Here is a 27,286-nt window from a genome sequence, read left to right as displayed (position 1 = left end):
TGAAGGACCAGGGTGTATCATGCACTGCATGATGGATATCAGTGTTCAACCGCGACACCTGCTGACCAATGAGGGTATTGCGGCCAACGGGGGTCGACTTTCTTTCTTGTTGTGATTTTAGATCATTAGCTTTGAGAAGGTTTAGTCTCTAAATAATATCTAACAAGCGACGTGTTTTCCTAGAAAGAAGCCATCATCCGCGGTTCAGAAGTTATTATTAAACGCTTCAGTTACTTTTTTAGAAGAACACGTGACCTGTGCTGTCATCCGGACCAGTGGCGCGATGGATAACGCGTGATCAGATCAGTTATTGTAGTTTACCAAACAGCAGCACATCACTTCAGCAGCTATTACTGGATCACTGAGGGTACCATACGGGTAACATATAGGCAACCACTGCCAAGCTGGAAAGTTGGAAATGTGTGTTATTATTCTGCAAGTTGAGCACTATTTCTGTGTTTGCAGGGCCACAACTGAATGAAGAGTATTGATGCATGAAGTACACTGTGGACCCATTGATCAAATAATGCCTGTGTTAATATTAAGCAGCTGTAAAAATACCATGAAATAGATATTGAATTGTCTTCATCTCCTAAAGCAAGATATCATATGACTTGCTAATGAATGTATCCCTTTCTACAGTAAAAAAAATTAAAAGATTAAATTAAAATTAAAAAAGAAAGTTTGGCCTATTGCAATGCATTTATTAAATACTTTCTTTACAACAATCATACAACACATATGTATATGTTTGATCTTTGTCGTAACTACAGCTGGCTATGAAATAAGGACCTCAAATGACAAGCAACTTAAGTATTAAGTTAGTTAACTCAAGACGTGAATAATATATGGATGGTAAAGTAGGCAATCAAAACTGCACTTCCCACTGCAAATCAAATTAGTATTTAAGGGGTTCTGCACAAAAGTCAAAATGAAACAAAAGTAAATGAATATAGGCCTACAATATATCTGTTTTTAAATATACAATGCTTGCAAATGTAACAAAACACAGATCTACAGGCCTAGTATCAACCTCTTCATAGGTGCATAGAAAACTCACAAGCCTGTCTCTAAGTGCTGAGAGCAGATTGCATGTGACAAATAATGGCAGTTTATTACAGAAGAGTAAAACCTGGCTCTCTGATTCTTTCTTGCATCAAATAAGAAAAGTCATAAAAATGTGAAATGGTAAGCCCTAAGCACATTAACATAGCAACCTCGAGGATAATGGCATTGTTTAGCATTTCTATGGAATGGTTGTGTTCATATTTGTTGTGTATTATTTTATATAATTTATTGCATACTGGAATTTGAATATTATGAACAACAATGATGGCTCTGGTTATCAGCTGGAAAAGAAGGAACACTTTCTACTCAGTGGTAACACTGGTTAAAAACTGAGGAAAGAAGGAATTACTGTTATGCTTTGACTTTGTCAAATAATGTTGAACACCAATTTGTTAATTTCTATGTAAATAAACACCAGCTGTTGTTATTGCATGTAGAAACTGATGTGAAGGCACAATAGGCATCTAGCACATTCTGCGAAAACCCTTATTAGAAACCTTTAGACGGATGATTTATGGATCAATTTCTGAACTGAGCAGAAGTGTGATATTTACACAGCCAATGCAACTGATATTTACATTTAAAAGATATCATATGGCAACATCTGCCAAGTCAGTATGCAGCCAGTATAGCACAATGCTTCTCTGCATTCAAAGTAGAGCTTTGGTGTACTACAATACTTCATTAATGGGTCAAAACCTCTTTAGACATAATGGAAACTTCATCAACATTCCTGTGAAAAGACATATCAAACCACAGTATGATCTGATGCACTGCATTAATCAATCCTCTACAACAAGAATTGTGCATATCCACTCCTGTCAGTCACTCTTTGGCAGTTCCTCCATATATGCACCAGGTGTCTCCCTCCCCCTACAGTAGTGTTAGTAGGAGGCAGCAGTGGCAATGGAAGAGGAGCCTGGCTCAATGTTCTTCAGATGGCAGGAGTGGCAGAGAAGGTGGCCATTCAGAGGGTAGCAGCGGTGACCCTCCTCGTCGTTTAGCTCCATCTTACATTCCTGGACAACACAAAGGAGGAACAAGGATGAGACACATCCAGTGAAAGGTTACGTGAGTTTAAATATAGGGAATACAAGATAATTAGTCTGACTTCTGCCCCACATTAGCCTTATTTCCTGCCATTCAAAGATTGGGCTGTGGAAGTGTGGATATGCAGCATTTAGAAGAGGTTAATTTCTACATTTACAAAAAAGAAAACTTCTCATTATTAGCAAATCTAAAATCTGTGCATACTGAGAGAAGAAAAAAAAACTCTGGTTGATGAAGGATTCCTTTATCTGCCTTATGGCTTCCAGTTTCAAGAAAGAAATCTGTTTACAAAGACAGAATTCTAATGTCAAGATGCTGCTCTTTGAACAGCTTGAAAGATTAAAAAAATGCACCAGAAGGACGCAGCAACTCAATAGTTAAACACTTCTTTAACGGGGAGCTGCTTCTCACAGCCCACCGATTCTTATTTTCATTAAGTGAAAGAACAGCAGCTGTCAATCAGACTTTGGCAAAAAATAAAGACGCCACTTGAGTAAAATGATAAGATAGGGATGATGAGGTGTTGCATACCTGCTCTCCTAAGCAGTATATAATTACCGCCAAGGCTGTAATTAAGATCGGGGATCTACTCATAATGATTTCTCTTAACGAGACATTCAGAGCGTCCCTGGCTCAGAGCCATTAAAACATGCGTGTTGTCAAATGCAAAGCTTCATTTTTAGTTTTGGAACAGAGAGATGTGACGTGTTTATAACCCACCTCGCAGTGATAGCATTCCACATGATAGTCTTTGTCCATAGATACAACTCGAATGGTTTCATCAGACCCCTGGAAAACAATTCAGACAGTCAAACGTAACTCAAGCCAATCTCGCCAGGAGACACTGTGCTGTTTTATTCTGTTCAGCCTGACAAAAGCTTCAAAAGATCGATAAAAAGCGTGCACACACTGATGCCAGCCAAGAGCTGACTTTAAAGTACTCCTCTGCATTACAACCCTGAAGCTTCAATATTATATTTTCTGAATTTACCATTGAAAATCAAGAAGTCACACTCGTAACAAAACAGAGCTTAAAAATCATTCTGGCATACGTGGATATAGACAGAAATACAGCTGCAAGGAGACAGAGATTGTAGCAAATCATTTACAAATGTGTACAAAGATCCTGTATCTCAGGTTGTGTGTGTGCTCTTTGTCCTGCTGATAATTCATGTCCACAGGGACAGGAGCTGTTTCTGTCACAGTCATCTTTCTCTGGTTACAATATCAGCCTGTGAGGGAACTCCCCTGAACATCCGCACAACAGCTTACATAAATGCACAAGACAGACTAAGCCCCCTACCCCCAATACACACACACTCAAACACACACTACCTCTCCTCTAAATACCGGCCTCACTGCTTAGTCAAAGGGGAGGGCAGGGGACATTCCAGCAAAGTCAACTCTAATTTTGGACATTTCTTTGCTTTTGGCAGCATTTCCTGCGCGTGTGTGTGTGTGTGTGTGTGTGTGTGTGTGTGTGTGTGTGTGTGTGTGTGTGTGTGTGTGTGTGTGAACCGTGCTTCTCCCCGCTATCCATCCGCTCTCGACCCCACATCTAATCAAACCTCGGAGATATTAGGCCTCACAGTGTTTTGACCTGAAATCTAGTGGGAAATATGGCTATATTGAACTATCTGCTACTTGCACAGCTAAGTTCTGTGTTTGGGTCATAACTGTGTAAACACGAGCAGATAAGGGTTTTATAATCTGCTGAGTTCCTGGTGGTTGAAGATGCAGTAAAGCTGAATCATTCACATTGTGCTGGATTTCATGTTGACGCTCCCTAACCTAACCAAACATACAACCTGTGCCTTAATCAACAACAACCACTGAGTGTATTTAAAGTTTGTACTGTGTGTCTCTTGATAGTTTAAGTTACCACAATCACTTGTAAACTGAGAAGTAAGGTATTTGTGGCTGTGGTACAAGGATGTCTGTGTCTGTCATCTCTACCTTGATATGAGAATTTAGTCAAAATATGATAATGTAGAGAGACAATGTATGATAATATCTGAACATGATCTGGAGTGTTAGCTTACCTCTGAAGGCAGGATGGGCTGGTTACAGGCTGCACATTTAGGCGCCAGGACCCTGGGAAAGAGAGATGCATACAGAAACATGTTTTCAATAGATTTGTATGAATTTAAATTTACTCTATCCAAAAACTATAAAGATAATAGTTTATATTTGATGCCCTTCTCCCAACCTTTAAACCTGTCAGGCCTGCCCCTCTCTCCCATATGACTCTGACTAGATTAAGATCCTGATTCGACTAAGCAGATGCCAGGTTTACAGATGTGCTGGCTTTCCCCTCACGTGATCCCCCAAATCCAAAAAGGAATAGGAAAAACAAAAAGCCAAAATGAATTCATTATTTCCACACACATGGCTGGCACCTGGATGTCTGAGGGAATAACAAAGGGCCTCTCAGTGTGGATGGGCATGACTGTGGCTAAAAGTCAAACACATACTGTATACACAATAAGGTTTGTCTGATTTAATCAGCGCAGAGGACACGTGGGAGATGGCAGACGGTGAACAGCCATGTGCCTGGCTGTGCAGTACAAACTGTCCCAGCAGAGAGAAGAAAGGCTGTAACTGTTGATGTGCTACAGATGCTGCTGTTGATAACTTCTACTGCACTATCAGTGTTTCTCTCACACACAAAACCTTGATTTTGCACTCAGATGTCAGAAGCCCTGTGTGTCATTTAACTTGTAATATGACACCTAGACATTTTTTCCATTGTCATGCTAAACTAATTTAACACAGATAAATCCAGGTCATGCGTTTGTGTTTCTTTAAAATAATGTGCAGCAAATGCCACTCACCTGTGGTAGTCTTTGAGACAGTAGATCTTATTTTCAGTGTCCACAGTGAAGGGCACTCCATCAAGGCTCTCATTACAGATGACACAGCGGAAACAGCCGGGGTGGTACGACTTCCCGAGAGCCTGCAGGATCTATGAAGAAAGACATGAGTGAAGAAAAGCAGGATATCAATACTCTATTTCATTCTGCTGCTGCTGTTTCACATTTCCTACCTATTTGTATAAAAATAAAATTAAAATACTCATAATTCTTAAAAAAGCTTTTACTTTAGATTAGATTAATTTTTAATGATCCCTGTGGGCCTATTGGGTTGTAACAGCAGCTGAGAATAGGGCAAAGCTAAGAATAAGCCCAGCCAGAGTACTCAAGATGATTATATAACAGTTACACTATTTATTAAATAAACATACTATGTCTTTTCTGAATTTAAGATAGGGGCAGATGTTACGTTGCATGTTAAATATGTACATATCATAAACAACATACAAAATACAGTCTCAGTGATTAAGTGCTGTGAGATACAGCATGTTAAATGTGCAGATAAGCCAGCGCAAAAAAAACACCTCCTCCATCTTTGTCTGCTGGATAGAGAACATGTGTAGACTAATGTGTAGCAAAATATTTCATATGCTGCGACACTTCCGGACTCAAGCATATATTGTGTGTGTGTGTCTGTTTTGTTTTTACCCATGAGACTGTTTGTGTGTATGTGTGTGGGAGAAAGAGAAAGAGAGAGAGAGAGAGAGAGAGAGAGAGAGAGAGAGTGAGACAGAGAGTCGCACATGCAGAGAAAATGCTTCCTGAGTCTTTATCCAGATGTGCCCACAGAAAGCTCATTTAGGGTGAAGTAACTAAGTTTCTGCTGAGATCACCTGGCTCTGTCCCACACACACAAACACACAAAAGTACACACAGCTGGAGAGAAGTAACAGACACTCACCATGTCCATGATCAGATGTCCACATGCGTTGCACTTGTCGGCAGACTGCTGGAAACCGGAGTACTTCAACAGACAGAGAAAAGACGACAGTGATGTCAGTGGAATTTGGTTATTTAATGGATGACTGAAATCTCCGACTCTCTGTTTCAGACTGAGCACTAAGCAATTCCACAATGTCTCCCAGGCACAATCCAGAGTCGCATATTAGGTTTAGCATGTGTAGTGGTGCTAAAACCCCTCCTTAAAACTACTTAAAATCACCCCTTTCGTGAATGGAATACTGAACACATTTTTAGAGAGTCTTTCAAAGTAAATGTGTGTTCCTGAGATTGGAATTTCACTCATACAATATCTGAATCAGTCAGCTCAGCTTTATTATGTGTTATTATGTATGAGCACTGTCAGTGAGGAGAAGCCACGCCAACAGGCCTGGCAGAAGAGCAGGCGTAATTAACAGCACATAGAGGGAGCAGAGCCAGAGCAAATTTAATTCAGTATAAATTTTGATTTTAATTGAGCAATTAAGAGGTTTTGGTGGAAAGGCAATTAGATGAGGTTTTATACTGACAGTGCTCCTGGGGTAAACACGCACTGAGCTACTGACAGTGTGAATACAGGGAAGAGTTGGGGGAAAAGCAAACAAAAAATATGAAAACACAACATGCACACCGGCTAGAACATGAGTACTGGAAATTACAACAAATATTGCAGAGGGGTTTAAATTGTGTTTAATGCTCATCCTATGATTATGCACATTGTCCCTCTGTGCAAAGCGCACGCAGTGTGAATGGCTGGACTGCCCTCCACCCTATAAACCATAGCAAAGCAGCTTCTCAAGTTACCGACCTCCTTCCAGTCCCACCCAAGGGAGGAAACTGATATGAATCGGCTGCATTAGATGCTAAAAACGGGGCCACAAGGTCAAAGTCTCTAACTGACATTTTGTAAGTGTGTAAGTACACCTGATGAGGGTATTTAAGGATAAGGTGATCACCCCTAGTTAATCCTAAATACAGACAGATTTGTCAAACTTGAAACAATGGAGATGTGGACTGGGTGAATGTGAATACAAGTCAGTATGAGAAAGTTACTGTGTGTTACTGTGTGTTATCTTTACCTAATGCATTTTTGAAGTCAACAAAGGTTACAGGACCACATACCTCAGTTGAGGTATACTAGATATTTATTGCTATTGACCGCTCACCAGAAAGTCCTCTTCACAGAAAACCTTCCCTCCGACATAGTAGAACGCCTTCCCTCTCAGCCTTCGACCTGCAGAAACAGACAGAGAGAAAAGTCAATTTGTATCATTTCACTCAAGCAATACACAGCAGGGCCTGCACCTCTGACTCCAGGAAAAAGTTTTTATTTATTATTGAATAACAATAAGTAGATTAAAGCAGACGAGGAAAGGTAAGTCAATGACTGAATGTTGAAATGTCTTGGTGGAAAATCTTGCAAAGCCATGAGCCCAGTCTCAGAAAATAGTTACAGCACTAATGCATAAAGACCGTGGTGATTAATTACACCCATTGGAAGGTAATGGACCCTCTTGCAATATTCATTATATCCTGCTGAATCCCAGGCAGATAAATCAAACAACGGATCTATGGTGTGCTGCTGTCTTAATATAATATTGCTGGGACACGGAGCGGGCTTCAGTAGGACAAGGAACACATCTGGATCAAACACATGTGGGGAAAATGCTGATTAAATCCAATTACTAGACAGGTGCAACAGATTAAATATGCTGCTCTATTGGATTTCATGGCAACCAGAAGCCAAGACCAACAACAACCTGCTATTCTTCTTCTTTGTTCCTTTCTGGTGTCTTTCCACAAGCTGCGTGTGCTTCCTGTCTGTCTGTGTGCTTTAATAGTTCTATGGTCTGGATCTGGCTTCTTTTAGCAGGACAAACATTCTCTCTCTCTCTCTCTCTCTCTCTCTCTCTCTCTCTCTCTCTCCCACATACACACACACACACACACACACACACACACACAAAAAAACCCTCTTTGCAAACTTCACATACCTATTCCTGTCCAGGTCCCACAGGAAGAAGAACATTCCTCACATTTTCTGAGTGGGAAGGTGAGGGAGGGGACAGCAGGGGAGAGGAGGGGTTAACCTTGGTGAACAGGAGCCTTCTTTATCTCCCATGCTCCATCTCACACTCTGTTTACGTAATTACTTGTATCCAGATAGTTTCACACAGTCATTTTGCCGCTAGGAATTGCATGGTTTCATTCTTAAGACATAGGAGGCATAGCCCCAGTGCGGGACATTTTAAATATAGGGTTTTCTTGAGACTGATTTCTGGAAAACATGGACAACACATCAACTAGTCAGCACTGAATTGGACATAGTTTATATGTGGGCAGTATGACAGTATTTACTGTGAGATGACGTATTGTCCATTGTTCTGCCATGCCCTTTTTATTGTGTAATTTAATACCTCTGACAGTATGAAGCAATCAAGGGCAATGTTGCAAGGTGAATTACTGATGATGATTTTTGCATCACATGATGAAGAACTGATTTTTCATGGATTCAATTTACTGAATACTTTAGTTAAAAGACATTACTGTCTGGTTGTTTATCAATTGCTTTTCCACAAAGTTTACTATATCACAATATATTATTATTATTACTATAAGCCCATTTATTTCTGGTAATAGAGGTTTTTTTTAAATCATATTTTACCCCTAGGACTTCAGTGCAATCAACCTACAAAGGGAAGCAAATTACTATTTTAGTGTAGTAGGGGAGAAAAAGCACTTAGCTAAAGAGTTTGATCTTACTATTATCTAGAATCCTAGAAAATCTGAAGAAATTTGAAATTTGACTGTCTGGAAGGGTCAAAGAAAGCAATGAACGCTGTTGTCCTACGATGAGACTGAATTACACGAAGAATACAAGGGAAAGAACAAAGAAAAAATAAACTGAAACCTCATGATTTATCTTTTTTTATCAATGGCACGTGAAATTCTTTGAACCAGTTTTTCACAATTACATTATCTTACTTTAACAGAATAATAATGATCACGCAGCAACCAAGGTCTGGCGAAGGCTCACACAATAACTAACTTAGAAGTAGACCAGTCCTTTCAATGGGGCCAAGGTGTGGAACTGGCCTTGGGTAATTACTGACAGACAGTCTTGGAACTCTGTCCCTAGAGGAAGGAGAGAAGGATGAAGGGGATGAAAGTGAGATATGGGCCATTCCTCCTCTTCACATTCCTGGCTTCTTTTTTTTCTTAGTGAGTCAGAGAGGGAAGGCTCTGAGCTTTGTGGAAAGATAAGAGCTTAATTAAAGTCAGGAGACAGGGCTGACTATTTGAAAAGCACCAAAAAGAACTGTGACCATTGCACTTTCATAAAAATGTAAAATACCTGAGGGACAGAACAAAACACAAGGCCATTTTCTAATTAAAACATTCTATGAATTCCCTTATGTAATCCCATTCAGAAAATAAGAAATTCACAATGACCCTGCCGTGACTTCCTAATTGAGCCTCAACCTTGTTTTTTCCTGTGAGTAAATTACTCAAGTGAGACATTTCAGCAAAAAAAGCCACATCTCCTTTTTTACCGATTTCACATTTAGAGACGGTTTACTCTGAGATTCAGTCTCAACTGAAGTAATTTCCTGCCCTGCTTAAGATATCTACGTAAGTTTAATTGACAGAGAAACGTGCATTTACAAGAAGTCTTTCCCCTTAGTCTGAATGCATTTCTCTGACTTTGAGCAGCACCTGGAACATTTGGTCAAGGTCCTGACAATCTACCCACCAGATGTTAACATACCAATGAATTCAGCACCAATCAGATCCTTGTTTGTATTCTCCAAAGCCTGCCGATGGGCCGGGAGAAGGAAGCTGATATTGTGAAACCGCTGTTTCTTACAAACATATCACACCTTGCACTGCTGCCGTTGACATCACATATAGTTGTGGAGTCATTCCTACCAGCATTTAATTCTTCATATGTATAAACTGGGAAAAATACAGGACAATAATTGTTTGTTTCTTTTCTAAGATTTCCACAGATTATTTGAGTTGTTTACTGTGTAAACCAGCTCCCCTGATTACAGATTTGGGCTTAATCGCCAACAGGAATTGGTTTGGACCGTTAACTGTTTGCTAACAGTCAATGGTTAGCCCGGAGGGAAGCCCCCTGCAGTGAAGTACTGGATCTCAGACATGCAGCTCTCCCAGCCAGAAGGAATGTTCTCTTGCCTCTCAGTCACCTTGGGGGAACTGGTGGAGTGAGGGCATGGGAGGAAGTTCACAGACATAAAGACTTGTTATGCAACTTAACAAGCATGACAGTTGTCTTGAGATACAGATTATGGGATGAGAAGATAAGAAGGGATGTCTAATATATAGGCAGTGTGCATTTTACTGCATCTTGCTGTTTGCTGTGTGGGTACATATGCATGTGTTTGTACCAGTGTACCCCTGCATGCCGGCTGTGTGTGGTGGGTGGCGTGCTCCCACTGAAAGGTCTCCCTGTCCTGCGCTGTACTCTGATCTTGTTGTGCCCAGCTGACATAACATCACCCAGTGTCTTCCTGGAGCCAGACCTACTGAAGGCCCCTGTGCCTGCATTCCTCCCCAGCTGAGATGCTTTTCCCTGGGGCCACTCACAGCCATCACAACCCTTATGCCCTCACATGGAGCAAGCTATGAGAGGTATGTGGTGTGTAAACTCCTCTCCCCCCCTACTTCAGACATCAGTTTCACTCTGAGCCTCTTTTTCATCTACTAGCTCTCTCGCTCTCTCTCTCTCTCACACACACACACACACACACACACACACACACACACACACATATACACATGTAAAAACACAAGGGTAGAAGAAAACACAGAGATGTTAATCATACATTTGGGGGCATGACCAGCAAGGTCAAAGGTGCTGCAGAATAATGGGCCTGAGTAGAGGTCGCTGCAGTGCCACACATTTAATTGGTTGGAGCGGAGAGCCTGGTCATACATTGGCAATGGAAGTGCACCGCTGTGCAGCCAGGAAGCTACAAGTCACACATACATGGAACAGTGCAGCCGGGGTGATGAACCTCAACTGATAACTGGCTATACCTAATTGGTAAGGTAAACTGACCAATGGTAAAAGAAAAAAACCTGGCCAGTGCAGCGAGTGTCCCACTGACACACAATACACAGGTCACACTGACACAACAGATGGATAGATCCCCTGTAGAAAGTTCACTTTCGAGCAGTGAAAACTTGATGGAACTTGTCCAATATATTTTTTCATGTTAACTGTTCCAACACGTGTAGTTTCTTTAAACTCATTGTCCCTTAAAAGTTAAAAGTGCATCTGTCTCATGCGATTAAAACCAAAACAACACAACCAAAGAACCAAAATTTTCATCGTCTTTGAAGTCATTGTAAATGCATTTTAAGACAAATAAGCCCTGTAGCTAACCAGTACAAGATGCGAGAAGCCATTATTGCTTCATTACAAGTGTAAGAAGTACGCTGACACTTCTTAATCTTGCTTTTCTCAAGCGTGTTTTGGGTTTTAAAGTTAATGATTTTCAGTTTGCACAAGACATGGAATGCGAGTATTAATATATACTTAAAGTTATTTTATTGACTGATGGATGAACTAGGTCGGCAGAAAGTCTTACTGTGTGTCTTTGTGTGGGCTGGAGGAGTGACTGGCACACCCAGAAACCAAACACCAGCAGTACAGGATAGTAATCCCCAAATAATTGTGTGTTTTTGCTCGGCCCAGTGAGCGACCGAAGAGGAAGGTACTACTTTTAATTCAGGAGAACAGGGTCTTTGGCAGCCTGTTAGTCAGGCAGCAAAATGAGCTTTAACTGTGAATCGACCGAGGAGAGAAAGTGAAAGTGCTTGAATGGGAGCAATAGACGTGAAGGTATGCTGTGTATGTGTATCTACTTACTACAGGCACTGCAGGTGAAGCAGCTGTCATGGTAGAGACTACCCATAGCTTGGCAGGCCTGGTTGGCTCCATACACCGCCTTGTTGCACTTAACGCAGACTCCTGCAACACAACACAGCGTATGAGTCAGAAGTCAGAAAAGACACAGAAAGATACACATTTAAGTCACAATTAGATTAATGCAACACACACACTGATGTAGTCACAGACATCAATCAAATATTAAATCTGAGATACAAATTAAGACAGTTAGTTTATTATATTCAGACAAAAATGAGTAAAGAGTTGTGTAGGCTATGATCCAGATTAAACTAGAAAAAAACAACAGAAACAGAGAAAAAAGTCACTTCACAAAAGTCAGGAAGCTGGTTAACAGGGCTTTATTAGTGAAAGGGGATATATCCCCATTTGCTTGTTTGACTTGGCTCAGAGACTGAGAAGTCTGTTAATTAAAGTATTTGATATTTCAAAATGTTCCTGCCCTCACAACATACATAGTCAATGTGGCCTGATATCAAAACACTGGAGTCTACTAGATATTAATCCATCCACACATTCAAACTAGATTTGCAAAGTATGCGCAGAAAAACAAAAATGTCAACAAGAAAAAAGAAAAAGAAAGCAGAAATAAAGATAAAAGCCCAAAACAGATGAAAGCAAGAGTTTTCTCTCCTTGTTATAGAATATCAGTTCAGGCATTTAAAAATGCCAATCACATAAGTGTATGTCAGGCAATATTACATAATCCCTCCTTCGACTTTGGACAGCTCATGAACAACACAGGGTTTCCGTGTGATCAATATATAACAACTTTTTATCTGGCGTTGCTAACTCCACACACACTGAGCCATGCCATGAAAATATTATCTTTCAAAGCTACAGTTTCTTGCCTCTCCATCTCCATCTCTCCCTCTGAGTCTGCAGCTTATGACACGCCGTGATATGACAACTGACATATAGACTATGACAAGTGACAACTCTCATTACTGCTAACCCTAATGGGCAGTCAGCTAGCTGCTAAATCAATCAGATACGGTACGATACGACTATCCAATCATGAAGTATTAAGTTAAAGTAACCCTAACAGAAGGGGTGATGGCATTGATGCTGAATGAAAGAAAGACCCCAAGCTTCCCCTTCAGTGTGAGGGTATGTGCATGAAGTTATTTGTGTGTGTGTGTGTGTGTGTGTGTGTGTGTGTGTGTGTGTGTTTTGATAGAAAAACTCCCTGGAGACAGAGAAATAGAGCTCAGCAGAAGAGCATGGCCCGGCCCAGCCCAGCCCAGCCCGGCCCAGCCTGGTCCTACACTGACAAAGAAACTTCTGTTTCCACTGTATCCAACACACATCACGCGGCTGCCTCCTCCAAAAACACACTGTTATTTAATAACCTTCTTCAAATGGTTCTCTTCATAGGCTTTCAGTAATATACAACTGGGCTATATATAATTCAACTTAAGCCTCTCCTAATGCCACAACAGAGGACACATCATCAGGGGGCCCCAACGGCTGGAAAGAAGATTTAGAGATAATAGAGGGATATTATTAGAAAGCTGAAGAATGTTGCTCTTATGTAAGCTATTTTGTTTACATGAAAACACAATAAAGTAGTCATGCCCTCAAACTACTTAAATGAATGAGTGAAGGCCCTTTAAATTCCATTCTCTGCTTTTCTTCTATGAATGTTGACCTCAAACAATTCATGTCACAGGACAAGCAAGAATGAGATTCTCAGGAACACTGTACACATACAAGTACACAGTGCTTTTGCAGGACTTTTTCAAGATCTGACACTGGGCCAAGGACATTTTCCCTTTAAATTTTTTATAGTTCTGAATTGTATGCCCCATGAGAACAAAAATGCAATAAAAGTCCATTCTCTCCTTTCTTTTCCTGTTGGGAACCAAAAATTCCTTATTTTCGTAGTAACCTCGTTGCAGGTTGGGCCACTACAAATCTACTTTTGGCTAGAGTCCCATGTTCCAAAACAGTGTTATTATTCAGGGGACTCACTGCTTGCTTCAAATGGGGGGAGGGGAAGCAAAACAAGCCGCCAAAACTTCACCCCTCCTACCCTCCCTCACCTTTCCCAGCTGTCAAAACTCCCAGTAGATGGCTGCTTGCTGGCCAATATGCCACTGGCTGAAAATGAGCAACCCTTGCAACACATTGTAGCAGCTACTGAGTGGTAACACTTACACAGTCAGACCCAAGATTTTAGATTCATCTATTACACATCCACAGCATGATAAAACCTTGACTTTAAAACTAGAAACAGTATGAGCATCAACATCTCATTCAGTGAGTATACAAAACTTCTAATAGATGGAGCTGTCTGCTATAGCAGTGGGACCCAAGCTTTGTTTTGTTTGATCTACCCCAACCTCCCTATCTGATCAGCTCAAATGTTTATCCATTACTTTCAGCTTACTATTAAAACCATGTATCCATTACTTTTACCAATCTTGACTTCTCTGCTCGCTTGCTAACTAGTTTTCATGCCATCTCTTTGGCAAAATGTGCCTTTAAAGTTTTACAACTGACTCAGATTGGTGGACAGTACTGTGCAGTCTGCCTATTGTAGCTGGCAGCTTGGAGTAGTAGTGTGAGTAGTGTTATCACTTCTCCAATAAACGCCAGGTATTCAGATTTTTAGGTAGACTGAGCAATGAAAGATTTTTTCTCTCTAAAAATGTTAGGAGAGTCCATGGTTTAATTACCACATCCACCACATTATATAATTCAAACTTTGAAAGCAGCAAAAGTATGTACATTACACTCTCATTCACTGAAATGTCCTGGATGCTGTGTCACCTATGGCATTATTTCACCATAACACACACAGACACCACACCCAGAAGTGACAGAGCATATTAAATTCAGTCAAATACCGCAGGCCATATATATCATAGACTAACAGACACATAGTCATGCGTGAGAGGATATCACATTCACATTCACACTCATACACACACACACACACACACACACACACACACACACACACACACACACACACACACACACATAAAAAGTCCGCCTTCAATAGCCTGCCAGAGTAGAAGCCAAGAATCCCTGGGAAGAGTTAAGAAGAAGGTTTCCACTCAACAGCCAGATGGGATAAATTAATCCTCCATCTTAACACAACACTAAACGTTCAACTGTGTGTGTGTGTGTGTGTGTGTGTGTGTGTGTGTGTGTGTGTGTGTGTGTGTGTGTGTGTGTGCGTGTGTGTGAAAGTCTGAGGAAGGGGGAAGGCAGAACACTGGGGTGTCCCACCACTTCTCCCCTCTTGGATGAACTTGTCTATAAATCTTACATCCTCTCAAGTTCTTGTGGTCAAGGACAAAGAAGCATCCACGAACTTGTCCCTAAATCTCTCTGTTTGTCTACTCATGTATTCAGCTGCACCGCAGGCACCTCTAAACTCATCTGGGACCCCCCTCCCCTTTGTATCTTAAGACTTCATTTCTAAAATTCCTTGTTCTCTTCCTTCAGACATTCCTCAGTGTTCCCCCGGTGCAGCCGTTTTGGCACCGGATTCATTTTCCCAGAATCTCCAGCTGCAATTATGCCAATCAGCACTCGGTGCACGGTTGGGAAGTCTGATGGAGCCCAGCTCTGTATATGGATGGACACAGCCCACTGGATCAGTTAAACAACGCCATGGGAAAGGCGGGGACTTTTCAAAGTACATTATATTCAGTCCAGTCAGGCTGATAGAAACATTTAAGTTACTTAAAAAGTCTGCAAACATCATATATGCTACGTATGTGCAGGACAAAACTTTTGTGAAGAAATCTAGCCTACACAAGGTTTTTTTCTGGCATGAAAGCATGACTCAGAGAATGAGCCATGGTCTAGTGGGAAACTCCATACAGGAACCGTGTGTGGGCTATGTGAATGTGTATGGAAAAAGGACATATACTGTATTACTTCAAAACCTACACTTCTGCCGATTGCACAGTGTGCTCTCCCACACATCCATAATATTCACGTCTGTGTGCTATTTATGAGCCTCGTCGTGACCGTGACGTATGCCAGAACATCTTCCCTTACACACAACTACAAGCACATCAGGGGGCAGAGGAAGGCTGTGAATTACAATCGTGACATTCCAGCAGGAAATTCCTTCAGCAAAGAGGCAAGGGTGGGCTCTGTGTGTGTGTGTGTCTGTGTGTGTGTGTGTGTGTGTGTGTGTGGATAATGGGGGTGCTCTTTGGCTTCGAACACGATATCTGCCCCATCTCGCACTCTCTTTCTCTCACTGTGTAGCGGGACATCCCGTTTTCATGAATGGCCTTGGCTCTGAACACCTGGCCACCACGTGATTACTGGCTCTCTCTGCAACACAAACACACACTCCCAGCACCATACAGTATATATCTGTACTGTATCTGAATTTGGGACAAAAGCCTGTCAGCTGACCTCACAGCAAAGCATCTGTTTTTCCAATGATGCATTAATTTCCTGATAGCGCTCCAACAGTCCAGATAGAGCAGCTGAAGTGCTACAAGCAGTGATATGAGGAATAGAAACTACAGTAATCTGCTGATGATGGACATTCTTCAACAACCATGCCTGTCTCTATTTCTCAGCCAATTGCCCTGTGTATTGATTATAATCTTAGTTGCAAGATTTAACTTCTCTTTTTCATGAATAGAAAACAATATAATATATTTAAAATATATGAAATTCCAACAAACGTAAGAATAGATGAGGCCAAGTCAACAAGCAAGAAGTGTTTTCCAAGATAAAACACACGTTGTCTTAATTAAAAATGTGCACCCAAATGCCACAACTATCAGTCAGTCACAGCTGTTGTTTTTCATTACCATTTTCCCTGTGCACACGTGTTCATCAACTGCACGAGCATGCACGGCATGCTCACAAAGAGAGTCATGAGAAATGTGCAAGCACAGGTCTGTAGTTATGACATCATTTGAAAAACATGAATGCCACTGTCAGTCAATAAAACTGAACATGGGGTGGAACGTTAAAACAATCACAGACTTAATTGAGGTCTGACTAATGAGTTAAGTTGGCAATGCTAATCAGTAATAATCAATTAAATCTCTAGGAGGAGATAAAGAGAGCAACATTCTCCTTTCTGGCCTTGGCGCCACCTTTTACTAGCAAAGAGTTTGTTGCAGTTGCCAAGAGGGCAGACAATGAATCATTTAACAAATGACATGAAACAAATTAGAAAATTATTCTGTCTGCATTCCACAGAAGAAAGGGAGAGGCCTCCCACAGTGTCTGCCTAATAAGTTCAGCTATTTTATCAGCAGAGACCACCAGAATGCCATCAAACAAAGGCATATGACAATTGGGTCGCACTCCTGATTAGGCCACAGAAACACACAAGGGAAACACAGACGGAGGATGACAAAGGGTGACAGTGTGTGCGCGTGTAAATCAAAAACAAGTGCATTCGTGTTCTGAACTGTGGGTGGATGGTTCTGTCATTTCAGTGGGTTTTTACAGCAGTGGCCTAACGGACATAAGCCCCTTGTTGATGCTGGATAGTCTAATCTGTCTTACCAAAGTAGTCAGCTTTTGGTTGGGCATCCATCTCTTTTTCCAGCCGTTTAGTTAGGGCCTCTAATTTCATTTCGGCTGCTGAAGGCCCCTGTTCAGGAGGTTGCGTGAGGAGAGACTGGCAGAGTAGTTGGACAGGCTTGGAGGAGCATGGGACTTCAGCTTCAGCTCTGGAGGCCTGTCCACAGCTGGGTAATTGGCTCTGACCTTGAACCTGGCTGCTGCTTTTGGATACAGTGCCAGGGATCTGGGCAGCAGATTTCACCTGGGCTTTCGGTTGAGGTGTCTCAGAAGGTGCGGGTAGAAGCGAGGAAGCTGACATGGGACCATTATGGTTGGTAGAGGGTCTTGAGGTGGGAGAAGGTGGTGTGTAATGGGCCGCAGACTGTGAGGGCTGCTGCGTGCGGAGGTCAGCTCCTCCTGTGAAGGCACTCAGAGGCAGGGCAGGGATGAGGTCTGGTTTCGCTGAGCCAGAGGGCTCTCCAGCCCATCCCCTGGCTGGACCAGCAGAGGAGGGGGGACTACGGTTTACAGACGGGGTGACAGCCTGATTCTGCTGAGGTGGAAGACTGTTGGCGGTGGGGGACGCAGGTGGGTACTGGGGTTGCTGCTGAGATGCACTGCTGCTCACAGACCCAGGCAGAGATGGGGGAAGCTGGTTCTCACTGGATGGGGCCCAAGCAGCCGGCTGGGTGACAGGGTGGCGAGCATGTGCAGGCGCGCTATGAGACGCGTTTCCTGGGCTGGGGAGAGTAGGGGCGGTGTGCTGGTATGAATGTGGCTCTAAGCGCTCCTTATTATCGTAATTGTTTCCGTAGCCATATGCCCTGCCGGCTGGAAGTTCAGACTGAATGCCTGTGTGTTTCTGGCCGTCAAACGGTGCGTACTGATTCCCAGCCGTGGTGCCCGGCACAGGGCCAGAGAGTATCGGGGGCTTCGCCGCCGCTTCACCCGGCTGTCTGTAGCTATTGATGGGTGGTCTGTCCTTGGTGTAATGCGTGCTGTTGTGGCCCCCATTCATTTTTATGGCCTGGTTGTTTTTTGCCATCTCCTCTTGGTGTTTCTGCATGTGTATTTTAGTCATTTTAGAGGCAAAAACTTTTCTCGTCTCTTCAAAGTCGGGGTTATTTCCCGCATCCCTCCGCGTCCGAAATAAACCATCCCTGGATGCTTCATACATGTTCAGGTCCTCGATAAACTTACTCGCCTCGAGTCCTAAATCCTCGTACTTATCCATATCGACTTTACGTGTCTGCTTCAATGAAGTAAAGTTAGAAGTTTATATTTAAAGGCTAAAGTCTGAATCACAATCCGTAAAAGAGTGATACTTCCAGAGTGAATGAGTAGCTTACAGTCCAGCAGCTCGTAGTCCTGACAGGAGACCGGGGTCCAGACCCAGGGATATAAAAAAAACAAAACTTTTCTGTTATTCCAAACTTTCCACTTCTTCTTTTTATAGTCCGGGTAAATGATTAAAAGTTTAAAACTCCGCGTCCCCCTCTCGGTGAGCCTGCCCGTCCGTCCCGCTCAGCTCTACCCCGAACAAGCCGCCGTCTGTCTGGTTATAAATGTGAGCAGATCCCAGATCCGATAGCCCGGACGACCCCGCAAACTGCCCCCTCCTCCCGCTTTACAGTCCCAGCGGGGGACCTTCATTCAAAACTTTACCCCCCCTCCCACTCCCACAGTCCACTTCTTGTCTAGAAAGTGAAAGCAGTTAAAATAAAACTAATGTGTCGTTAATGTCGCGACGTTTAACCGGTAAAAGTAGTCAACGGTTAACGGCCAAACCGTGGGATAACCGTTGGAGCGCGCGGCCGTACGTGGCCACCGGTCGTCAGTTGGGACTACGAACAGGGAACGGTTTGTTTTTAAAGGTACAGCGCTGACATTCAACAACAAGTAAAAAGTTGCTCTGATTAATCTCACAGTAGCGTTAGTTTAACTGTGTCCGCTTGTCTTAAAATAGGCGGACCTGTGGGCAGATATTCGTCAGCTCTGTTCAGTTTATAAACTGCCCCCCTTGCATCCTGTGTCGTTTTAAAAATATCTAGAGCTATTTGACTCAGACGTGTCTGCTTGAGTAAGGAAGAAAAAAAAAAAAAAAAAGCTTTAGCATTTTACTTTAAGTCATAAAATTAAAGGGCTGAGCTGGGAGTATAAGGTTTTTACAGTGGACAGCGGTGGAAAATGACATTTATTAATAAAAATAAAAATGGAGGTAGTTACTTTGAGTGCTTCGACTTTATAGATCTCTTCAATTCAGAAGGAAATATTTACTCCACAATGTATGTGACAGTTATACTAGTAAGCTACTTTATTAAGGTTTTACAGAGCCTGCAAAAAACATGCTTATAAAACATTAAACTATCTATCTACAGTATGAAAAGTTGGCTCCACCAACTTTAATGCAATATTTATATTTAAATAATATTTTAACACTTACAGGGGCAATGTGAACTTTTCATAGTCTAAATGCATTTCGCAAATAATAGAGTAACTTACATGTACCTTTCCATGCAGAGTGTTTTTACAGTGTTATATAAGTGTTTTACTCCTCCTGGGTTTAATCATGGTAAGAGAAGTAAAGCAAATGCGGGATGGGTAATTATTTTGGGATACGTAGGAAGGCGAGAGTGTTTTAAGTTGGCACCTGAAATGTTCACAGCAATATCTTGCTTTGAAAACATACTTTGATGCAAAACAATACCTGTTTTGTTTGTATTTTGATAAACCAGCATGGATAGATAAATGTAACCTGGCACTCTGAATTAACTTTGTAAAGTTTCTCGCATCTCACAAACAATCTATGCTGTAACCACGGTATGGGTGTGTTTTTCTTGTGGTTGAGGGGACTATTTACAGTCCCTGTGCCCCCCTCTGTTTTGGTTGAGTGACATCACACATTCCTGATCATGAAACACACACACACACACACACACACACACACACACACACACACACACACACACACACACACAGAGACTGTGACCTCTCCATACTGTTTTCCTGACCCAGCCCGTAATATTCGAGAGTTGCAGTATAACAGGATACACTCATAATGTGTATGGAAAAAAATCTCCAATCTCCCAGCAAACACATAGGAACAAGTTTGTTTGCATCCTAGATGGAGCCTGAGTGTGCATATATTGTCTGACAGCCCCAGTTGATGTGAAAAAGTCAGTCAGTATGTTGACGGGTCCTCTAGCTGCTGCTGGTGTGATTGAAACAGAAGAGTTAACACTCACCATTATCCCCTTCAAGCAATAGGCTTAACTTTATTTATTTCTCACACAAATTCACTAAAAACAGCTGACGGGATTATTGCAGTAACTCCCCCTGAGACCATGTTCACATGCAAACTGAGGAGGTTATCAAATGTGCAAGTCAGTATTTGAATGTATGAAGCAGGAGCGAAGCTAAGTTGTGTTATATTTGCAATTATTTTGCAATAAAGATTGGTGTGTGGGCATGTATGCCATGTATAATGTGCATGACCACAAGATACATTAGAGGAAGTATTATAAAGCAGTCTCTATTATATTTAGGAATTTCAAATTTAAAACTGAATGAAAAAGTTTGTGTGCCGTTTTCAACATTAAAGTGTATTTTCACTTCCTTCTTGTAATACCTAGTGTGGTTAATTCAAACATGTGGTAACAACGGGGGTTTTTGGAAAACTTGAGCTCATTTGGTTTCACCGATTATGTTAATTGGTCTATTTCTGTCATTAGCGCTTCATTAAACGAGGAAAAAATAGAAACATATTAGATTAACAGATCTTAGGGGGTGGGCAATATGGGCAAAAACATTCACAATATCTTCTGGAATTCTGATGATGTCAATAATCAGTTCAATTACATTTTTACAGTGATATTTTCTTCAGGCATACAAAGCCTAATTCTCACAGTTTTACAAGGATAGTTGTTTCTGTCATGTAAAACCAAGCATATATTTTATCCAGAGGGCTTTTACAATCTGCACTGCTTCCAACACTTTCTATCCTTAGACTGCTGATTAGAGCCAGTTTGTTATATGGCAATTACATTTGCATAAAAGCACATGCAATTGCAAAATGTAGTCAGATTCAAGTAACCACTGTGTGCTAAGTGTGTGACAACAGCTGTAGTTGGATGGATGGCGTTAACAGATTTGTTGCAAAAAAGCTGGGAAAGTAACACTTGCCCACACCTACGATATATAACATTAAACATATATAACATTACAGTAAGGACTACTGCTGGTTATCCAATCAAAAATATATAAATAGATCCCTTTGAATACAAAACATATCACCCCTGTGTGAATGTTCTTGTTCACAGCCTTAGACAAAGCTTATGTCACATTCACGAAAGGCCAAAATGACTAAAAGACTGTTACTATGGAGATGTACAGTAAATAACTGAATAACGTTGGCATGTGTGGAGCTTTATCCTCAGAACAATAAAAAGGACTAGTGAAAATCTGCTTATGCAATGAGCTCACACAAAAAATATCCACGGATGACCAAATTACCAGCCTTGAGGCCAGCGAGATAATGAGCTGTGGCATTACCGCGTCCCCCCGTGAGAATACACAGCCCTGTCCAGGGACTCAACTGGTGCAATGAAGGGTGACTGTGACTGCACTGCTGCACACTCCACCCATATTTTCCACCAGCAGAGTTTCTCAAGAGGAAGGGGGAGTGATTTTCTTTAACTCCTCAAAGACAATTCATGCTGTACATCTCCCCGTGTAAGAATGACTGTGGTCTGAAGAGAAAGTGAGTCACAGTGGAATACTGTTGCCTATTCAATAATCCCAGTCGTCATGGAAACTGCAGCTTACGAAAAAAGTGTTAAATGACTCCAGGGGCCGTTAGTGACAAAATTATTAGACGAAATGCATCAGTAGGGCTCAGACCTCATTTTACCTGAAACACTGGACAGACATTTTATTTTATTTATCAAACGTGTGGTAAACTTCAGTCTGGGAAGTGTTTCCTGGCATTTGTGACCCATCTAAAATTACTACAATGTTGCCCTTTGCTATGACACAGCAACTTCAGTTCATTGTTCAGACCAGTTCAAGTTCAGACCTGTTTATTAGCTGCTGTTAGTAATGGGGGGAGTCTTAAGGAAGGTGTGAAAAGAACAAGCAACACAAAAAGAGGAAGAGATCAGGGGTTAAAAATACCTCCCATGAATCTAATTATAATTTACATACAGTCTGAAAGTGTGAAAGATAAAACATGACACCGGCGGAAGATAAATGCCCCTCTATCTTCCCCTAGTACTGACAAACATACTTTCTATTGTCTGTTGTAACAGCATCTGGTTAAGATCAAATTCACAGAATCTGAGACAATACAGAGAATAACTAACACAGTTTTGTCTTTTTGCTCCCCTCCTCTTATTTCTGGTTTCTCTTCCTGTTATTCTGTCTCTCCTCCGAGCCTTTTTCCTGTCACCTGATGGTCAGAGATAGAGTATTAAAATATGGAAAAAAGGGTCAGGGGGATCAGTAAGTTTAGCCTTCTGTCTGCACTTTGTTTTAAACAAAAAACAAACCTTCTATTACGTAGATAAACAGATACCGCCTGATTATATCAGTCACAAGCTCACAATCTTATACTATAAAAATAAAAAGACTTCCTCAATCGGAAGCTGACCTTGCAAAACTGAGTCATGTATCTCACTTTTCAAAAGGGGTCGCATCCCTTCTTATTCATTCACACGCTGAAACCAGACAAAATATTAGACTTTTTCTTGTGCAGCCACTGAAAAATCTTGTTTACAGGCGACGTGGGCACTGCAAGTGCTTACACGCATCAAATAACTGCTTACTCACCAACCTTTAAAGATAGGCCAGTGGGTGTACACACGGATACATTTCAGTGCTGCTGGCGCGTGAGTGCTCTGCCAGGACAGCGCTAATGGCTGAGTCATGTTGACCCAACGTTAGGACCGAGACACCGAGCTGATGAATAGGCACAGTGCAGCAATGGGCAGTCATGATAGCTGAAAAATCCCTGACCACAATAGGCTCTGTGACTTCCAGAAGAGCTTCCGGTAAAAACGGGGGGTCACAGAGTACAGAGTCACATCTAGAAGCCAAACAGCTATCGTGTAACGGTGCTCAGAAGAGATCTACATGCTAAAAGGAGCAGCAGAGGTAGCGACAAACACTGATAAGGCAGATCATGACTGCTTGACTCAGCCTAGATGTCAGGCAGACATATGGCAGAAGTAGAAGTGTGAAGTTGTAGTCCCGGGTGCAATGAAAGGAAAGTGGTGTTACGGGTGAGAGGAGGAATGATGACTGGAATCTTAAGTGGTGTTTGGGCTCATGTGTGATCGTCAAGAGGGTCTGACTAAACGAGAGGACGATCTGAAAGAGACAGGTGCTAAATATTCCTTGGCAGTTTCCTGCTCAAGTAGAAATACTGATTCAACTTTTTTGCTCAAGTAAGAGTGAAAAAGTACGGGCTCTGAAATATAGTAAGTATAAAAGTACTCTCTTGGTTTCTCTGAAGGACATTTCTCCTGGTTGTTTCTGTGAAAAGCTAACTGGAAACTTCAAACAGGGTCGAGTCTCCCTCTCTTGTCTGTTTTGTCTTGTTACATAATTTTCGTCACGTTATGTCTTTGATGTGTGATATCCACCGGTCCTGATGTTGGGAAGGTGTGCAATGATGCAAATAATAATCAGCATCCCTCTCCTGAAATGCATTAAAACTAAAGTAGAGAGCCTGTTTTGTGTAAAAATGTAGGGAGTTAAAGTAAAAGTAAGTAAATAAATACGTAAGTACAGATACATGAAAAAAAAAAAAAACTACTTAAGAACAGTAACAAAGTAGCATTTGTACCACCTCTGGCAATTTCTAAGGAGACTAGAAACCCACTGCTTCTTGAATCCTTTATTAAAAACAAGAACATCTATTTACATTGAAGTTATGACAGTTAATATAAACCAATGTTCATCCTTTCACCTTGTCTTTATTTATTACATATCTACCTCTTTTGTCTGTCTGTCCCTCCTGAGTCCCTGATTGACAGGCATTCACAACCATCTAGCCGTTACAAAAGTGGCAGTGAATGCCCAAACATCACTCATCAATGAGGAAGTTGATGAGGGCGGTCCTGGGGGAGAGGATGGCTCTCTTGATGCCGCGCTCGCCAATTAGCTGCTTTCCGAGTGGGCTCTCCAGGATGAGCTGTTGCATCCGCTCCGAATCTTTGGACACCTCCAGCGGCACAGTCACTGTCCCACAGGCCTTGTTGTTTATCTGATGGTAAGAATTAAGAGATAAATAGATGGGAGAAGTTACTAATTTGTTCGGTCAAATGTTCCCTTTTCAACAAGTCTTCATCTGACAGGAGTTCTGCCCCGTCTGGCTGCAGCAAAACTCCTACTTCCTGGCATAAAAGTCCCAAAATAACAGACTCCACCTCTCCTTCCACATATACAGTGAACCCGAAAAAACACATATTTAGTGGTAGGTATGGGAATGGCCCTCAGTCTTGTAATGTTTAGAAGCAAGTGTATGTGTGCACACGATGAATGTGATCATGTCCCTGGAAGTGGTTGGAAATTAATGGGGTGTGTGTGTGTGCGTGTGTGAGTGTGTGTGTCTGTGGCCACTCAGCCTTGGCCTCCCTTTTGAGAACAAACCCAAGTACATGATTAGAGGACAGCGGGAGTGAGGTTGCATCCACAGGCTCGAGGAAGCCCACAACACAGAGCTCAGTCTGAAGTAAAATCAACATCATCATCATCATCGAGCACTAGGAGCTCAAATGCATGTACATCTGTCTGTGTGTGTGTGTGTGTGTGTGTGTGTGTGTGTGTGTGTGTGTGTGTGTGTGTGTGTGTGTGTGTGTGTGTTAGGAGAATATGGGTTAAAGGATACAGGATTTATAACAAAACTTTTGTGTATGAAAGATTAACAAGAAGAAAACAAGAATGCAGTAAAGGAGTTTTGCTCCCAGACAGACTCCAGGTTTGTTTTATTTCTGTCTTGTGGTTTCTTGTTTATCAGTAAGAGCACAGAGGGAGAATCCAACCGGTGGAAGACAGGTGCTGTTAGTCAGCTGACTGCTTTTGCTCTCATTACACATCACATGTGTATGTAGGTATGTATGTGTGCGAAAGTGTGTGTGTGAGGGGATTAGTGGGTTCTCTCTGGGGATTTTGACCCTCTATAGAAAGAGCAGGGTCAGATTAAAGCAGTTTCAGCTTTTATCTTTTAACTAAGTCAATATTCAGGACAATGTGTGTGTGTGTGTGTGCGTGTGTGCGTGTGTGTGTGTGTGTGTGTGGTTTGTATTCATTAATGTGCCAATGTTAGCATGTGTGATGTTTGGCTCTGATCCAAGTTGATTTTCTGAACCTTCCCATCACAGCTGGATATTCTCTCTGATTGTCTATAAGCCTTTGAAAGTGCACACAAACACAAAACACACACATTTTCACTCCTGATGATGACATACACTGCCAAGCCGAGGGGTTTCACTATTCCTGTCATTGAGCTCACAGGCAAAAGGCACATGAAATTAGAGTGAGAGAGTAACAGTGAGTCGGGAATAACACGGTGTGTTCTGTTCCTGGCTTTTAATTATTGACCCACTTGTCTATTTAGCATAAAGCACACCACTTTACATGCAGACGCATAAACAAACAGCCACACACACACACACACACACACACATACACATAGACACACAGACATGCACACACAGGGTAATCATAGGCTCCCTTGAAAATTACAGACTATGAATATAATCATGGACCTAAGACTTTGGGTTTGAGAGTGGAGAGTTTGAGTTAAAATGCTGGTGGATGCAAGAGCAAACGTATGTGTGTATACCTATTAATAAAGTATAAATAATGAGCAGAGGGCTGTTGCTGAGTGGTAACTTAATGTTCAAACACAAAAATAAAAAACTTAACAACCTGTTCTTTTTTTGTGTTTCATGAGCACATATATATATATATAACACATAGAAAGAAAAAGAATCATGAGATCATGAGTGCGTCTGTTTGATCCTACCAGCACAGACAGTTCCACAAAGTCAGGGACATTCAGGTACTCGGGGTCCACATTCGGCCAGAACTGTTGCAGAACGTCTCCTCCATGCTGGAGGAGGGGGCTGATGGGGTTTTTCACCTGACAAAGACCTGGGAGAGACCCGAGAGGAAACACAGGAGACCAACTCTTTTAGTGAAGCAAGCCAGAGAAATAACTGTGGTTGACTTTTATGTTGCTTTTCTCTAAATGTATTTTCGTTTTGGTAGAGTAAAAGTATCTTGATGAAAGGTCAAACAACACCTCACCACCCCCCAAGGGAAGGATGTGAACTCTCTCTATCCTGAGCCGTGTGTGAATTACAAACAATGTGTGAGAGTGAAAAGCACAACGTGACTGAGTGCAGCAGAGGTCACATGTTCCTCACTTGTATGTCCTGTTTAAAAAAAAACACATATGTGAGTACACACAAAATGCACACAGCCCCTCTTACCACTTCCTTTCAGCGATAATCTGTCAGGTTTTCCTGACTGCGGCTATCAGCTGCACAATATGTTTTTTTTTCCAAAACCTTTTTTCTCTCAGCTGTGTGCAGAATGCTTGTGTACGTGTGTCATCAACAATAAGGGGATGTCCTCCAGGCCAGCGCGGGGGCAAGTGTTCACATGAGGCACAAAAAGTGACGCTATATCTTCCCTTGTATTGTTTGTTTTCTACACTTAGACAAGAGCTGGCAGCCGCTTTCAGTTTCATTTGATGGACAGTGAGTGTATTTTTAGGTGAACTGTAAACAGTATGTAAACAGTAATACAAAAGAATGAAAGAGTCTCAAAGTTTTACTGACTTAATGGTGGTTGATTACATCACTGCTGGGCATTCTCTAGTATTAGATAAGCGGCAGTGTACACA

General features: G+C 41.8%; 2 protein-coding genes across 2 annotated transcripts in view; both read right to left on the bottom strand.

The window, feature by feature from the left end:
- Positions 1-683: 683 nt before the first annotated feature.
- On the bottom strand, positions 684-19,332 carry LOC127367409 (Wilms tumor protein 1-interacting protein). The gene is made up of 8 exons (XM_051407208.1): positions 17,374-19,332; positions 11,830-11,931; positions 7,097-7,164; positions 5,893-5,955; positions 4,953-5,083; positions 4,161-4,212; positions 2,839-2,907; positions 684-2,087 (listed from the first exon to the last, which is right to left on the bottom strand). Exons 1-8 carry the CDS (start codon positions 18,605-18,607, stop codon positions 1,953-1,955), a joined length of 1,854 nt encoding a protein of 617 aa, XP_051263168.1. The 5' UTR covers positions 18,608-19,332; the 3' UTR covers positions 684-1,952.
- Positions 19,333-24,253: 4,921 nt separating this feature from the next.
- Positions 24,254-27,286, bottom strand: part of lars2 (leucyl-tRNA synthetase 2, mitochondrial) — a 29,035-nt gene continuing 26,002 nt past the window's right edge. Inside the window, exons 20-21 of the mRNA XM_051406887.1 lie at positions 26,402-26,529; positions 24,254-24,637 (exon numbers count right to left, since the gene is read on the bottom strand). Of these exons, the coding sequence (XP_051262847.1) occupies positions 24,458-24,637; positions 26,402-26,529 (308 nt within the window). The 3' untranslated portion in view covers positions 24,254-24,457. The remainder of the gene's footprint in view (positions 24,638-26,401; positions 26,530-27,286) is intronic.

The sequence above is a fragment of the Dicentrarchus labrax genome, unplaced genomic scaffold (assembly GCF_905237075.1).
Source record: "Dicentrarchus labrax unplaced genomic scaffold, dlabrax2021, whole genome shotgun sequence".
NCBI classification, from domain to species: Eukaryota; Metazoa; Chordata; class Actinopteri; family Moronidae; genus Dicentrarchus; species Dicentrarchus labrax.
The sequence above is the reverse complement of the archived record's forward strand: the minus strand, read 5'-3'. Positions and strand labels throughout refer to the sequence as shown.